This window comes from Monopterus albus, unplaced genomic scaffold (assembly GCF_001952655.1).
Source record: "Monopterus albus unplaced genomic scaffold, M_albus_1.0 scaffold167.1, whole genome shotgun sequence".
Taxonomy (NCBI): Eukaryota; Metazoa; Chordata; class Actinopteri; order Synbranchiformes; family Synbranchidae; genus Monopterus; species Monopterus albus.
The window spans coordinates 696034-710546 of NW_018128047.1; the positions used below are offsets into that span (position 1 = coordinate 696034).

Sequence of the window (14513 nt, forward strand, 5' to 3'; positions counted from 1 at the left end):
TTCAACACATTATGAAAATAGATTTTGGGGGCAAAGTTGTAGGTTTATTCTAAACAAAACCAGCCTATATTAACTGTGTGGATGCTGAGGCAGCAGTGCACAAGCTGCATTAATATGTTCAGGCTGGTGCCTTCACATGAACTAAATTAACCAATTTCTTACTGTGGAGGACACAAAATTGACACAAAGAAATCATTTATGAAAGCTTACCACCTGCCAGTCATAAAGTTTGTTTTTTTCCAACAGAAGAGATTCATACTAAAAAGCCCAAATGTTGACTTGTAAAATATGTTTTCCAAACACAGCTGTGTAGAAATATTTAGCTTTATTTTGAAAATCTTGCCCCATTCAAATGAATGGGAAAATTACTCTTCAGCACACTTTCAGCTATTTCAGGTATCAAAATGTTCAGCTCTGCAAGGACATTCATGGTTCTCTTCAGAATTTTTCTAAACTTCATACTCTTAAAATATTTAGATTTATTTTGAAAGTCTTGCTCTATTCAAATGAATGAGAAAATTATTCTTGAGCACACTTTCAGCTATTTCAGGTATCAAAATGTTCAGCTGTTCAAGGGCATTCATGGTTCTCTTCAGAATTTTTCTAAGCTTCATTCTCTTGAAATATTTAGATTTATTTTGAAAGTCTTGCTCCATTCAAATGAATGGGAAAATTCTACTTTCAGCTATCAAAATGTTCAGCTCTTCAAGGACATTCATGTTCCTCTTCAGAAGTTTTCTAAACTTCATACTTTTGAAATATTTAGCTTTATTTTAAAAATCTTGCCCCATTCAAATGAATGGGGAAATTCCAACTTCAGCATACTTTCAGCTAGCAAAAGCATTCAGGTGTCAAAATATTCAGCATTTTCAGGATGATCTTTAAGCACTCAGCATCCATATGCATTTTCTTCTGAAAATGTAATTTTCTAGTTTAGCTTTGTAGTTCCTAGATATTTAGATTTTCATCCACTCAAAGGACATTGTAACTGTTTTATGGTTATGAAATATATTATACTTAGATATTTTGGAGACTTTGTATCTAATGACAGTTATATACCATTGTGTGAGAAAGATTAACACACATATAATATCACTACTGTGATACATATTGGGACTAAACGATATAGAAAATGGATGGATGGATGATACATATTGCTTAGAAGAGGCATGCTTATTTGTACATGTAATCAGTTTAACAGCTTTTTGGAAATCACTGCAGTTAAGATTTATTCAGTAGGAAAAATCTGCATTGTCACTGTTACTGGAAGTGATTCAATGTTAAGCGCAGAGACATTCCAGAAAAGGCCACTAGCAAGGCCAAAAGCATTTTGCAGGTTGACATCATTGCATAGTTAAGACCTTATGACTGTGAGTCTTTTCAATGACATCATACTTATCTCGCCCCAACACTGAACTGTGAATATCCTAAATTGATATTATCTACTTTTCCAGAGTATCCTGTGAAAGCAGGTAATTCTTCAGACATACCAGAGGGCAGCACTGGTAATTAGAAATCCCATGTCATTATTTGTGATTTTCAGCGTTATCCCACAGCAGCAGGGAGGTTTTGGGAGGAATGTAGCTGTCCAGCCCTGGCTGCTGCTGCTGCTCCTGCTCTATTACTCACCATGTGGAGTTGGCAGGGGCTCATGAGACAATTCTCAGACTGGGTCTGAAGTCAGAAATGTGCAGGGAAAACTTGTAATCTCTGAGAGGGAGACCGCTGGAGGGAGCTGTAGCGGGGAGTGTTCCAGTACAACACATACGTTGTTGTACAGTGTATCCCCTCTCCCCTGTTACATGCACACACAGTCCCTTATCATTATAACTGATGACTGACTGATCTACACACAAGCAGCCACCCAGAAAGATAGTTTTTCCTCTTTCTCAGGCATAAGTCCATTAATTATCCACAGTATTTGGCCACCTTATTTCCTTCCACATACACAACCTATAATTTGAGTAGGAATGAGGAAGGATTTCATATTACCTATTTGTAGATATTTAACATTTTTATACATAGAAATCTTATTGGGATGATTTTGCCCATTGTTGACCAACTCTCTCATTTTGCATGTGTCCACAGCCCATGTTCTCAGTCACACCCAGCCTTGCAACCAATGCCAATGCCGCAGCAGCAGCAGCCGCTGCATTTAACCCCTATCTTGGTCCCGTGTCACCCGGCCTGATGCCTGCTGACATCTTGCCCAGTGCCCCTGTACTGGTCACTAGCAACCCCAGTGTTCCTGTACCTGCTGCTGCTGCACAGAAACTCATGAGGACAGACAGACTGGAGGTGAGAAACACACACATTTGCCCACACATGTACAGGGATAAGTGGGAAAAATATAACCAGGCAAACACAAATGCACACCACAGATCGCACAGATGAGAGGATTTGCATAATTATTTTGTCACTTTCATATCTGTCACAAATTAAAAGATTGATTAACAAAACCCGAGGAAACACTGTACCCGGTGAAGATCTTTTTCCCAGTTATGCAAACAGATTGGGCTTTGAAATGCAGGCTGTGCCTATTTGAATATTTAGGAAATGGGTTGGAAAGTCTTGCCTCACCAGTTTTTGTTTGTAGACTTTAATTATGCATCTTGTACACAGTTTCTTTTACAGTAACTGCATCCCATTACCATAATATAGCCTTTACCCAGACTTAAGCAAAGAGAAAGGCCCTGATGAGAGTATGTCTCCACAAACATTACCGCTGTCAGTGTTGCATCCTGTCGACAGGCAGCAGACAACCTGTTTGACACAAGTTCTGTTACATTGTATCAGTGAGTAATTTTCAAAAAAATCTTTGCTTCTTCTATGAAATTAATCAGTCATTTATAACCTGATGAGTGCCACTCCTCTGGCTGTGTTCAGATAATCATTAAGTGGACACTAAGTCAATCTCATCTATTATGTAGCCCCAACCGGGAAACACTCGCAAGCGGAATAATGGGGAAATCGTTGGAGGCAGGCAGGAGGCGTCAGAGAACGTCAGGAAGGTTACATTTAAAGTGTAATGTTGGGTAGCAGGGTAATTAACGGGGGTGAGGCTGAGGAAGTCTCTAGGCCTGATGAGCGAGTGGACAACATGCAGAACGAGGGAATGGGTCAATGACAGGAAGAGCAGATGGAGGGGGAGACAGGAAATCAATCTGTGGACCTGTTGACACCATTGGGAGAGTGGTTGGGGCAAGCAGACAAAGATAACGCCAACAAAAGAGAGATTGGCGATTGAATTCCCTAGAGGAGTCATGGCCGGTGAGAAGAAGTTGAGGATAATTGGAGGCCAGGTGTCACTGTTAACGGGAAGAATATGTAGAGCCTGCTCCTTTTCCTTCAGTGGTCAATGTTGCCTGTAGCCTGTGTGTACTGGTGAAGCTTTTTGACTGGGAGAATTTATAAGCTAGCCTAATTTATCATGAACCAGTTTTGCTAAAAATATCTTCAACAAAAGGGCTAGCCATATTTTAGTTTATAGTGTGTGTCATTCAAAATAAACATAGCTGGAATTCCGGGGACTGAAACACATACCAGTCTGTAGATATGTTCCTTGAGGCTGACAGAAATTCCTATTTTAGAAGCCAATCCTCCAGATTGTTTTCCTGAGAAATATTTTCCAGCAGTCACTCTGTCTCTATCATTCGGAGCTATACCACTGCACCTCAGCATGCAGGAAATCATATGGTGCTTACCTGCAACCATGGTGATGTAAATGGCCCAGAGGGACAGTTACCATGGGGACAGAAATATGATTAACAGGCCCTTTATTTGTTTGTCCAACTAAGCACTTTGACTGGGTTAGCTCTCTCTGATGCACGATTAGCCACATTTAGGAGAAACATACCTGGTCCAGAGAATATCGGATTACTTCCACTCACTTTTCCCTTCTTGCTCAAATTTTTTTTTCTACACCAGCCGCCCTCACTTGATCCCCAAAGATTGTCTCCTCAATCCCCACCTCTCTGTTCTTATTCAACCACTCTTACATTTTCCTTTCTCTCCCTTGTTTCCTCCCTCCCTACCTCCCTCCCTCCCTCACCTGCCTCTCCAACATCTGCCTGACAACAAGGCAGTATTTTTTTTTTTTTAAATAAGACCAGTAGCAGCAATGGTGATGGCGGCAGTGGTGGGGAATTAATGTGGGTGAGTGTGCATGTGTAGGTGTTGATTCATATGTGAATGTGTGAGCGAGCGAGAGAGGTACATAAGAGAAAGAAGAGAGAGAATCCCACACAAATTGCTCACACAAATTGGTGATTGTGGATGATGAGCTGTCACGACAGGAGGCAGAGCAGGGTTGGTTTTTAGGTAATGGCACCGGTGGCCTTTTGTCTGGTCCACCACCCACAAACCAAGTCCTTAATGCGTTCAGACAGTGTGGCTGGCAAACAGACATTTGGTAAATGGCTTGCTCTATCACAATCACTAATAGATCGATACAACGTACCATGAAATTACATTTCATTTAGAGTAGGACAGGACAGAGTCAGTGGTGGCTCAGTTTGCTCAGATTTTGAGTTATTGCACAAATCTTTAATTGTCAACATTAAATTCTGGGGCAAAAAAAAAGCTGCCTCATAATTTATATGTGAGCCCACCGTGTGTGTGTGTGTGTGTGTGTGTGTGTGTGTGTGTGTGTGTGTGTGTGTTACTATGTGTGGGTTGGTGATTGCGTAAGCTGCAGCCTCCCTTGAGTGTGAGCAGCCTCATATTTCCCATGAGCCTCATTGAGCCCCTGCTTTCAGGCTGAGGCAATCACTTTTCCAACTGTTCATGCAGATGCTGCCCCCTTCTGTCTGTCTCAGGAAGAACAACAACAGCAACAACAGCTCAACAGCTCATTTGAATAATGGATAAATGCTGTGTGATCGATGAGTCTGTAAACGCTGGTTATGGTCTGCTCTGCTTATCAATCAGCTGTAATGGCCGCACCTGTCTTTAAGATTGGTTAGCTCTGTCTGGTAAAGTGATTGTCAAGTACTGAAAGGACCAAACAGATTGATCACTTCATGAAGTAAAGTGAACATTAATTTCATAATGTGTGCGTGGGTCTGATGTTTGTGTGCTTGTATGCGTATATACATTCTGAATGTCATGCAAACAAGATAAAAGAAAAATGTGTGTTTGTGCCCCAGGTATGTCGGGAATACCAGCGGGGTAACTGTACACGTGGGGAGAACGACTGTCGCTTTGCCCACCCTGCAGACAGCACTATGATTGACACCAACGACAACACAGTCACTGTGTGTATGGACTACATTAAAGGGCGCTGCTCGAGGGAGAAGTGCAAGTACTTTCACCCTCCGGCTCACCTACAGGCCAAGATCAAAGCCGCCCAGCACCAAGTCAACCAGGCTGCGGCTGCTGCAGCCATGGTAGGTATCTGTCCGCAGATCACACCACCAAGAAGGACTTGAGCTAAGGACCCTAGAATAGAGAACTAAAAATTGAGGACAAGCCAGATTTGATTTCTCATGCGATGACCAGTAAGCACATCTAATGCTGATGTTCAGGTTCAGGTTTACTGTCATTTCCAGTCAACATCTTCTGCCCTGTGCTTTTACTCAAGCTCCCAGCACACATTCCAGTCACCACTGTTCCTGCTGTCTTCAGCCCTGATTCAGTATGTGCTAAGAAGATAGAGTCAGTGTGTGCTTTATTAGCAGCAGGCTGTAGAGATTAGGCTACTATGTGTTGCTGCCTCCTTGTTTCGCTGCTTTGTTGGTTGCATATTTTGCTGTTATTCAGTCAATGGTTATATACATTTTTTGCAGAATCAGCTAACCCTGTTTACTTCAGCCTTGTTTCTGCAATGCAGTAAATGCATACACAATAACTCAGCCAAGTACTGTAGGTGATATAGGGAATCCAGAAAGTAGTGCAAGGTTGAATTCAGTTAACCATTTTCCATTTAAATTGTTCCATAAAACCAAATTATGCATAATATGATTAGGCCTCCGCAACTGAATAGTAGTATAGTGATGGTACCATCTCTCCTTTTTAACCACTTTTCTCTTTCATTAAATGTGGTAACTAGATTACTTCGTGAATCTTATTTAGCTTTCATGACATTTAAAATAACAATTAAGACCAGGTTTAAATGATAAGGCCGATGACTGTTTGTTGGTTTTGTTTTCTGCAAAGCAGGAGCCAAAACCAACAATGAAATTTCGTGTACTCACTCTAATGTATGTGAATCCAGAGCCTACTTTAGCTTATTCGTTTGTGGCATAGACCTCAGATGTTGTTGGCAAACTTAAAAACAAGCCAGTGCAGCCACACTGCTGCATTGGATGATGTGGAGAAAAGGAAATCACCAGCCTTATCTTTTAAATACTTTATTGATTAATTATCTGCCTCTTCTCGCCTCTCCCATTTGTACATCACTTTTTAATTCTTAGTGCATTTTATATAGTAATCTATAGGATTTCCTTTCATTTGAATGTAACAAATCAGGTCAACAGGCTAATCCTCTTTTCTGGACCAGAACACCTTTAAGCTCCAGGTGATAGTTTGTGAAACAGAATTTTCTTCTGACAGTAAATTGTGTCAGTGGCTATAATTCCTTTCAGTAACCCTACAGCCATTAATGTGCATGTCTTAGTCTTGTTATTGTTGTATATTGCATTCCAATGATTTGTTTTTTATTTGTTTGTTTGTTTTTTGTTTGTTTTTTCTCACCAACCCACACTGCACTGCTGCCCCCATGATGCACCTCTGCTTGCTGGTTTATGTTAATGCGCTTGAACCCCATTGGCCCATTGCCATCATGTGCTCGCTGCCTGCTAATTAAGACTCAGTCAACTGTCAAATCACTGAAGCGACCCCTCGACGCAACTTTTGACCTGGTACTATGACCTTTCACCTTTTAGCTTGGCATGTAGCTGTGGTGTAATAGATGTACATTTGTAGTTTTAAAACAGAGTAGGTATTTAATGATCTGAACAGAGGAAGCAATGGGGGTGGTGAACTGATCACAGCCAATAGTTTTTTAAGCATAAAATATTCAGAGAAAAGAAAAAAAAAAACATTTGAATATTAATTCAAAACATCAGGGTCCAAAAGAGAAAAGGACTTATATCAGCAACCATCTACTCTCAGTGGTCAGTTCATCACCTCAAGTGATTATCTAATGACGTATGGTAGTCTTTGCATGATTTTGTCACTTGCCATATTGCATGTGTAATTGTTGAAGAGGTGTCATGATAGTCTTAACATGGCTTATAGTGTACTATTATCATGGAGCTGGCAGTGCAGCTTTCCCTAACTACATCGTTTCTGTCGATGGTCCAACAACCAATGAAAGAACTTGTATTATAGCTGCCATTATACAGCAGGTCTTTGCACAGAAAGGTCCAGTTATGTCTTAGTGTGCAAAATAGCTAGTTTTTGTATTGTACTCATCGAAATCAAAAGGGTGATGAGATTGCACTGAGGATTGTTTTTGTTGTTGTTGTTGTTTTCACTAGCAAGATAGATGTCACATTTTGTCAGCTAGCACTGCTGTCCTGTCTTGCTTGGACAGCTAGTCCACTGCTTGCTTGCCAGTGTTTGTAAGACCAGTTTGGAAGGGGAACTTTATCTTCTAATGAAATTCTTCCCTCTCTCTGTCCTGAATGTCACTGCTACCATCCTTTGATTTCCCTCACCTCCCATTCCTTTATTTTTGTGTCGTCCCCTCTTCAGGGGCTCCCCTCCGTCTTGCCTCCTTTACCAAAGAGACCTGCACTTGAAAAAGCCAATGGTGCCACCACTATGTTCAATGCTGGCGTATTCCAATACCAACAGGCCCTGGCCAACATGCAGTTTCAGCAGCAGGCTGCCTTCATACCATCAGGTAAGGCCTGAGCCTTCTTTAACACATGTTTGTGGCAGTTTTCCCATTGCTTTTGGTTCTCAAACACACAGCGCTGATTATGTTTTGGCATCAGCAGTGAATGGCATCTACAGTGGCAATTAGTGAAAGGATGGAGAAACTTGCATGGATTTAATTGCACATGTATGTGCAGCATGGCCATAGCTGAGACCGTTACCTTTCTGCATATATAGATATTTAGTAGGTCTATATCAATGTAAAAATTGGTCCTGGTATCTACAATACTATTGATGGTCTACTCTATATTCTGTTCCTATCAGTATTATTAATGATTCATGAAAAAAGACCTAAAAACAATAATGTGTTTGCATCTTTAATTGTACTATATATCAATCCTTGTATCAGCACTACTGTCTTTTAGTGCCTTGTCCTTGAGTAATGATTTATTTTTGGCCTCATTTTAAGAGCATATAATTTCACATAATCTACAGTAAATCATGACCTATCTCCAGAACACTGCAGAAGGGGTCATATGTTTTAGTAGTAATTCATGGCACCCTGACAGGCAAAACCTGGGGCCTCAATAGGCTTTGAGGCACAGTAAGCTTTGCGACACAAGGTGAACCAGACAAACCACGTTTTTATCAACTTTTTTTCTTAATCTGCATTTTGGCAGCTGGACAGTAATGTGACAGTTTAGAGAAATATATTTTATTCAGCAGATCAAACTCACGGGAACACCCTATACACACATACAACAGTATGTGTGTATATGCAGTACACACACATATACAGGCAGCTTATTGGAACCACTCTGGTCTGGCCACTGCGTAGTCATCTTACAACGTCCCATATTCTCATCTGACAGCCTAAGAATAGACTGCCATCAATTCTCTCCAGTGAGAGATTTGAATACTCAGATCCTCATACATCCCACACGTTGGACTGTCAGGTCACTGCAACGTGTTTTGAGGATTTTGAAAGCAGGTCATTCAAAACTGCTGCTGTGCAAACAGCTTCTACACCGCTGACAGAAAGATGGGCCCACTGCTAGTGTTTAATTTGCTCTTCTGTTTAATGGAGGAGTTGAACAGTAAAGTGGGACTGGACAGGTGTGTTTATATAGACGTATCTGTGTCTTTTGCCATGTAGTATGTGTGGTTGCAGCAACTTTGATGTGTGCAAATGACTGATTACTATGTGTAATTATTAATAACAAATATTGTTTCAAAGCATATTCAGAGCCCAGTTTGTTCACATCCAGGTTTAATCCATTTGAGTCTGACTTTATAACACTTGTAATGTTTTTTTTGTTTGTTTTTTTTCTCCTCCCTATTCACTCCACTCCCTGTTGCAATGCATGATGGGCAGGCTCGATATTGTGCATGACACCTGCAACAAGTGTTGGTAGGTGCCAGCTTTCCTTACTGATTATCTTTGAGCCCATTTTAGTCACTCGTGTTTCATCAAACTCACCACATGTGAGCATGTTCTCCATTCTGTGATTTTAGACTTTAACTCAAAATGACATATGTAATCTCTTTTAAGTGCAGTCGCCAGTGTGACTGATTTTGATTTGAATTTAACTGTGTCATTTCAATTAGGAAGTTATATATTGTATTACTGTCTGCAGTACTTCTACTGTATATGCTATGGAATGCCCCCTCTTTTGCTCTGTCACCTAATGCTTGTTGCAGTTCAAATTCCCTCTGACCCCTGCTTCATTACACCACCATCCCAGGCTCTCTAACCTGCAGAGCACCTCAGTGTACTGTCTGGAAATACATGCCGTATAAACATGAGAAGTTAGTGGGTCTAGTAACAGTAATTGTATGTTACAGTTTTGCATTATTTGTAGTATTAGTGTTATTCAATTTTTATGGCGGTAAGGCCAGTTGACTGTCCAGTTCAGTATGGATGCAGAAAAACATACTGCCATCTGAATGTATATTTTGCTCTTCAAATTTGGGTTTATTCTATGCTGCTGTTTAATTTTCTTTCTCAACAACACGCCTGTCGCTGTCTCCTAACTCAAATTGGTGGAGTACTTGTGAGAAACAACAGTAAATATCACAGAAAAAAATTATTTGATTTGGATCTACTTAAAACTATCACCAAATGTTCTCATGTTTATCAGCATTTTATAGACAGATGTAGAAATGAAGTGTTAACACAAATGGCTTTAAATCTGCTCTGGTTCAACTGCCTGTGTGATCTTTCCCTCCAAGTACCCATGATGCACGGTGCTACTCCAGCCACTGTGTCTGCAGCCACCACATCTGCCACAAGTGTTCCCTTTGCAACTGCAACAGCCAATCAGGTTTGCTCCTCTCCTGCCTCCTCTCACTCTCTTTTACTTCTGGTATCAGCTCTGACTTTTCAGTTAGATTTTTTTTTTATATCTTATCCCAGTGTACCTCTTAATGAAAAAAGCATGAGCGCATGAGGCTCGTCTCTGATCTTTCCAAGCTGTTCAAAGCATTTGATACAGTGATTATTTTGATAATTACAATGCTTATCTTTATTATTAGTCTAGTGTGAAGTACTGTTTGTCCTCATTACAACTAATGTGCCTGTCTCTCCCTGTCCTTGTTTATCTTTGCCTTTCTCCCTGTTTTCTCTCCTTTCCCCGCTCAATCAGATTCCAATAATATCTGCAGATCATCTGACTAGTCACAAGTATGTGACCCAGATGTAGGAGGCTCAGTCTGAACAGTATGTACTGCACTTCTTTCCAACATCTCACACTGCATTGCTGCCCCTAACAGCTGGAAAACTGTTGTGGAAAGAAGTTACGACAGCTGCATTTGTACAGCTGACAGAGTTGATTGTTAAAACAGTTACCTTTGTTTGTGAACTTTACTATCCATATAGAACTAAAAAAAAAAAGCACCTGACATTTTTGGAAATATGCCTTTTCATTTTCTTGCCTATAATTATAAGAAAATATTATTACCACCTTTATGTCTGTAGGTTAAATGCGAAGATACAGCCTGTACTTAGTTAGCTTAGCTTAGCTTAGCTTTACAAATAGAAGCAGAGGTTAACAGTTAGCTTGGCTATTTCTAGAGGTAAATTACAAAAGTCTTCCGACTCTATAGCTCACTCATTAACGTTGTTTGTTTAATCAATATGAAAACCAAATTATAAAAATGGCAGGCTTTGGTTTTGTGAGCAGATGTGTTCTTAGTTGGATGCAACAACTTCTGGGAATCTGGGAAACTGCAACAAGGAGATTTTCCAAAATGAGTAATAGGGTTGAATTCACCACCAGACATTCATTCATTTCCTTTTTGCCAACTATGACCTGGACACTGGCTCGTGCATCATCAGTGCTTTGTTTCAGGTTCGATGCTCAGTGTGTTCGATGTATGACTTGGCAAATACGAAATAGATGTGTAGTTGATTACAGCCACAGATTCTACACTTTTGATTTGAAAGTGCAGGAGTAAGTGTCTCATAAATTGTGTTTGGAAGAAAACTGTTCTGTACTGGTGTGTAATGTAGAATTACAAAGTCCTCAGTTCATTCTCACAGATATCATCTAATTAACACATAGAAACTAACTGTTTTGTTGTGTTACATCATAATTATGTGACAAAACAATCATTGTTCAAAACCTGCCTGGTGTTTCAAAGGATTACCTTTATATTGGACAACAAACAACAAGAAACACAAGAATCTCAACTAAGCTAACTTGTCCTTGTCATTCATGTCTAATTCACTGGTGTTTTGTGAACCTCTCTCCAGATGGAACTGGAGCGTGCGGAGTGTCAAGTCCAAGATCGATGGTCAGCCTTCACGCCTGTAACATCAAGAGCAAAATGGGGAACCAAATGTGAACCGGTTTGGAATAAATCTGCATGTTAACATAGGAGGCACAGTTTGTTAGGATTGTTTTCATGTGTACTTCATGCACTCTATTATTACACAACAGACAAGAACATCATTTGCATCACAGACTGCCTTTCGTTCTGTAGAGGCAACTTACCTTTATTCACCGGACACACTTTGAATGTTAACGAGAAGTAAATGTGTGGAGCAGTCGTCGACTGGAGTGGTACGTCCCTTGACCAAGAAACATAACTTAACGTTGTTTGTTTGTTCATTGGCTGTTGGTCTTTGACCTAAATGTGTTCATTTGTTTACACAAAGGTGCATTTCAGTTGAAGTGAGAGAAAAAAGAACCTGACTGAACGACATATGCATGCACAGTGATTTTCTTTATGATTTTATTTAGTTAAACCAGTGATAAGGGAAATGACATGAGTGCACTCAGAGGCAAAAAAAGCAACTGAATGTCTGTGAGGTGTCTTTCAAACCTTTGTAGCCTACCTTTCTATCTCTTAAGCACATGTCTTTAACCTTGCAGGTGTCCCTGTAAAGTGCCATACATCTCAAAATATATGAATGATATTTAAGCAGTGTTACAAAGTGATAAACTCGATAATTCCCTTTAACGCGTCTCTGTTTTCTCTCTTGGATTGCATGTAGTGTCCGTTGTCGTGACCTGTCATTACCTGTAGCACCACTGCTGATTAGATCCCCCTCCCCAGATTGCCTGCTTAACTCTCGTCTTCTCCTTAGCATCACAGATCTCAGATGAGTTCAGATGAGTTGTATGCTCGGTCTTGCTCTGTGTGAGAGACCAAAGACTCTCCCCATGATCAAGATGAGTTTTTCTTTTTTTTGAATAGCTTTGAAACTACAGGGCAATCAGTTGGCATCCAAACTGCTGTGCGACAGAAGTCAAAATCTATGGTGCAACTGGTAATGGAAATGTAATCTGTATGGCCTGATTTGTTTTTCTTTTGTATGGTTGTGCATATTTTCAGGCAGGATGCAAAAGTAGATTGAGTGCAGTGTACATATAGTCTGACATATTTAAGAATATTCGTTTCAAACATCTACTTGAGACCTTTTTTCAGATAGTCGGCCAAAGTCTTTTTGTGTTACTGTTACTAGATATTGTGGGTAGACTAGTGAGGCTAGATTTTAAAAATGCATGGGCCACATAAGCAAGCCCAAAGAGGGGTTGGGTGTTTAGAGTAGATCTCTAGAACTCTTTGTTGTTACTGTGTTTTGGGTGTTCTTCAGGCGTAATAATTGGTGGATAGTACAGGGAAAGTGGCAAGAATATAAACGATTGTATTACTCATCCAAAGCCTTAGAATGTACCACCGTATCAGCACAATGCAACATGCCATTTTACATCATCCAGTTGCCTAATCCACGCCATATTAACACACACAGAGCACTATGTAACTGTCACTTGATTTTGTCAGTGTTTCCTTAACCTTCTTGTGGTTTTTTTTTAGATGAGGAGTGTTTTTCTTTTTTTTGTTTGGATAACACTTTGATATTAGTTCAGATTTTTAGTTTTGCTCATTTGACTTCTTATAACGAATATAAAGGTGTGTATTTGTGTGATCCTCATGCACAGTTTCCTGAAATTCCATGTCATGTTAATTTTAGTATGATTATGGTTGTAAACTCAATATTTTCTACGTTATGCATATTGTTGAACTGTATGCATATTGTTCATTTCTCTAGTCTTTTTGTGTTCTTTGAACAAAGATGTTTTATATGAGTATCTAAAAGTGATGAAATAATAGAACAGAAAGGCTAAGTTGTCGCTGTGGCAACCGTTGCCGATAATCGAGTAATATTTTAATGATTGTAAGGTTTGTAACTAGTCATATAAGAAAAAAAAAGACTATTGTAAAAACCTAGTTCTTAGATGTTTAGAGTAAAAGTGTTATTTTCTACTGTATCCATTTCAAAAAGTAACTATTGTTTTAATATTTTTACTCTCCCTGGAAATCGGGCCATGTTGGAAAACAAGCTGCATATTTTAGGGGTGTTGCCGGCGGGGTCAGGTGAACGTGACGAGTAGGGACAGAGTCTGCGTGCTCATCTCTTACTCAGCCAGCTGCAAACAACAAGGGCAGGGTGGGGAATCTCAAGGCGATGAAGGTGATAAAGGTAGACTTTTTTGCACTTCTGTACATAGTCAAAAAAGAGAGAATCATGTATATTGAGATCTTATTTTGAATAAAAAAAATGTCTATAATGACAAGGAATTTTGCTAGGATAACAAAAAAATAAAAATAAAAATAAAAAAAACTTATGAAAGGCTGAACAAAATTGCTTGCATCAAAAGGGCACTGAGTTCTCACTTTCCTACCCCTTTCAGAAAAGGCCAAGCGTCGCTCTTCATTTTTGTCAGCAGCTTGTAGTTTGCCAGGTAACCTTCCGGAGGAGGGGCTCACCGCCCTCCAGCGTAAGAGCCTGACTGGGTTTGTCTGGTCCCCTAACCCGCCTGTTCTGACAGGTCTGTGTGTCATGGCCACGCCCTCCCAGGCCCAACCAATCACAACACGTCCTGTCTCTTTGCTGTACTCAGTGGGGAATGCATGTTAAAGGAAATACGTATACCATAAAAAAAAATCACAACACAGTAATATTGAATAAGAAAACATGTTACACAGAAAGATGTATTTACAATATACAATATTCTATCAATGTAATGGAATAAAATATATACTAAAAATACAAAAATAGAATAGTGGTTTATATAAAAAAGATTCCTGAGAATATACTCACTAAAGTTTCACCACGTGGAGAGTTAAAATACATGCAACACAAACACCATAGCTATAAGTATGTTCTTTATGTTTGTGTA

At 39.8% G+C, this 14513-nt stretch overlaps 1 protein-coding gene across 5 annotated transcripts in view; it reads left to right on the forward strand.

Annotated features, from left to right (window-relative positions):
• LOC109968994 (muscleblind-like protein 1) overlaps window positions 1-14507 on the forward strand; it is an 83124-nt gene extending 68617 nt beyond the window's left edge. For 2 of the 5 annotated variants that reach the window (XM_020615609.1, XM_020615608.1), the window contains exons 4-11: window positions 2089-2298; window positions 5148-5387; window positions 6807-6860; window positions 7699-7849; window positions 9200-9235; window positions 10057-10148; window positions 10470-10543; window positions 11579-14507. In XM_020615609.1, the coding sequence (XP_020471265.1) occupies window positions 2089-2298; window positions 5148-5387; window positions 6807-6860; window positions 7699-7849; window positions 9200-9235; window positions 10057-10148; window positions 10470-10526 (840 nt within the window). In that variant the 3' untranslated portion in view covers window positions 10527-10543; window positions 11579-14507. The remainder of the gene's footprint in view (window positions 1-2088; window positions 2299-5147; window positions 5388-6806; window positions 6861-7698; window positions 7850-9199; window positions 9236-10056; window positions 10149-10469; window positions 10544-11578) is intronic. The other 3 variants (XM_020615610.1, XM_020615612.1, XM_020615613.1) reach the window with 3 other exon arrangements.
• Window positions 14508-14513: the final 6 nt, after the last annotated feature.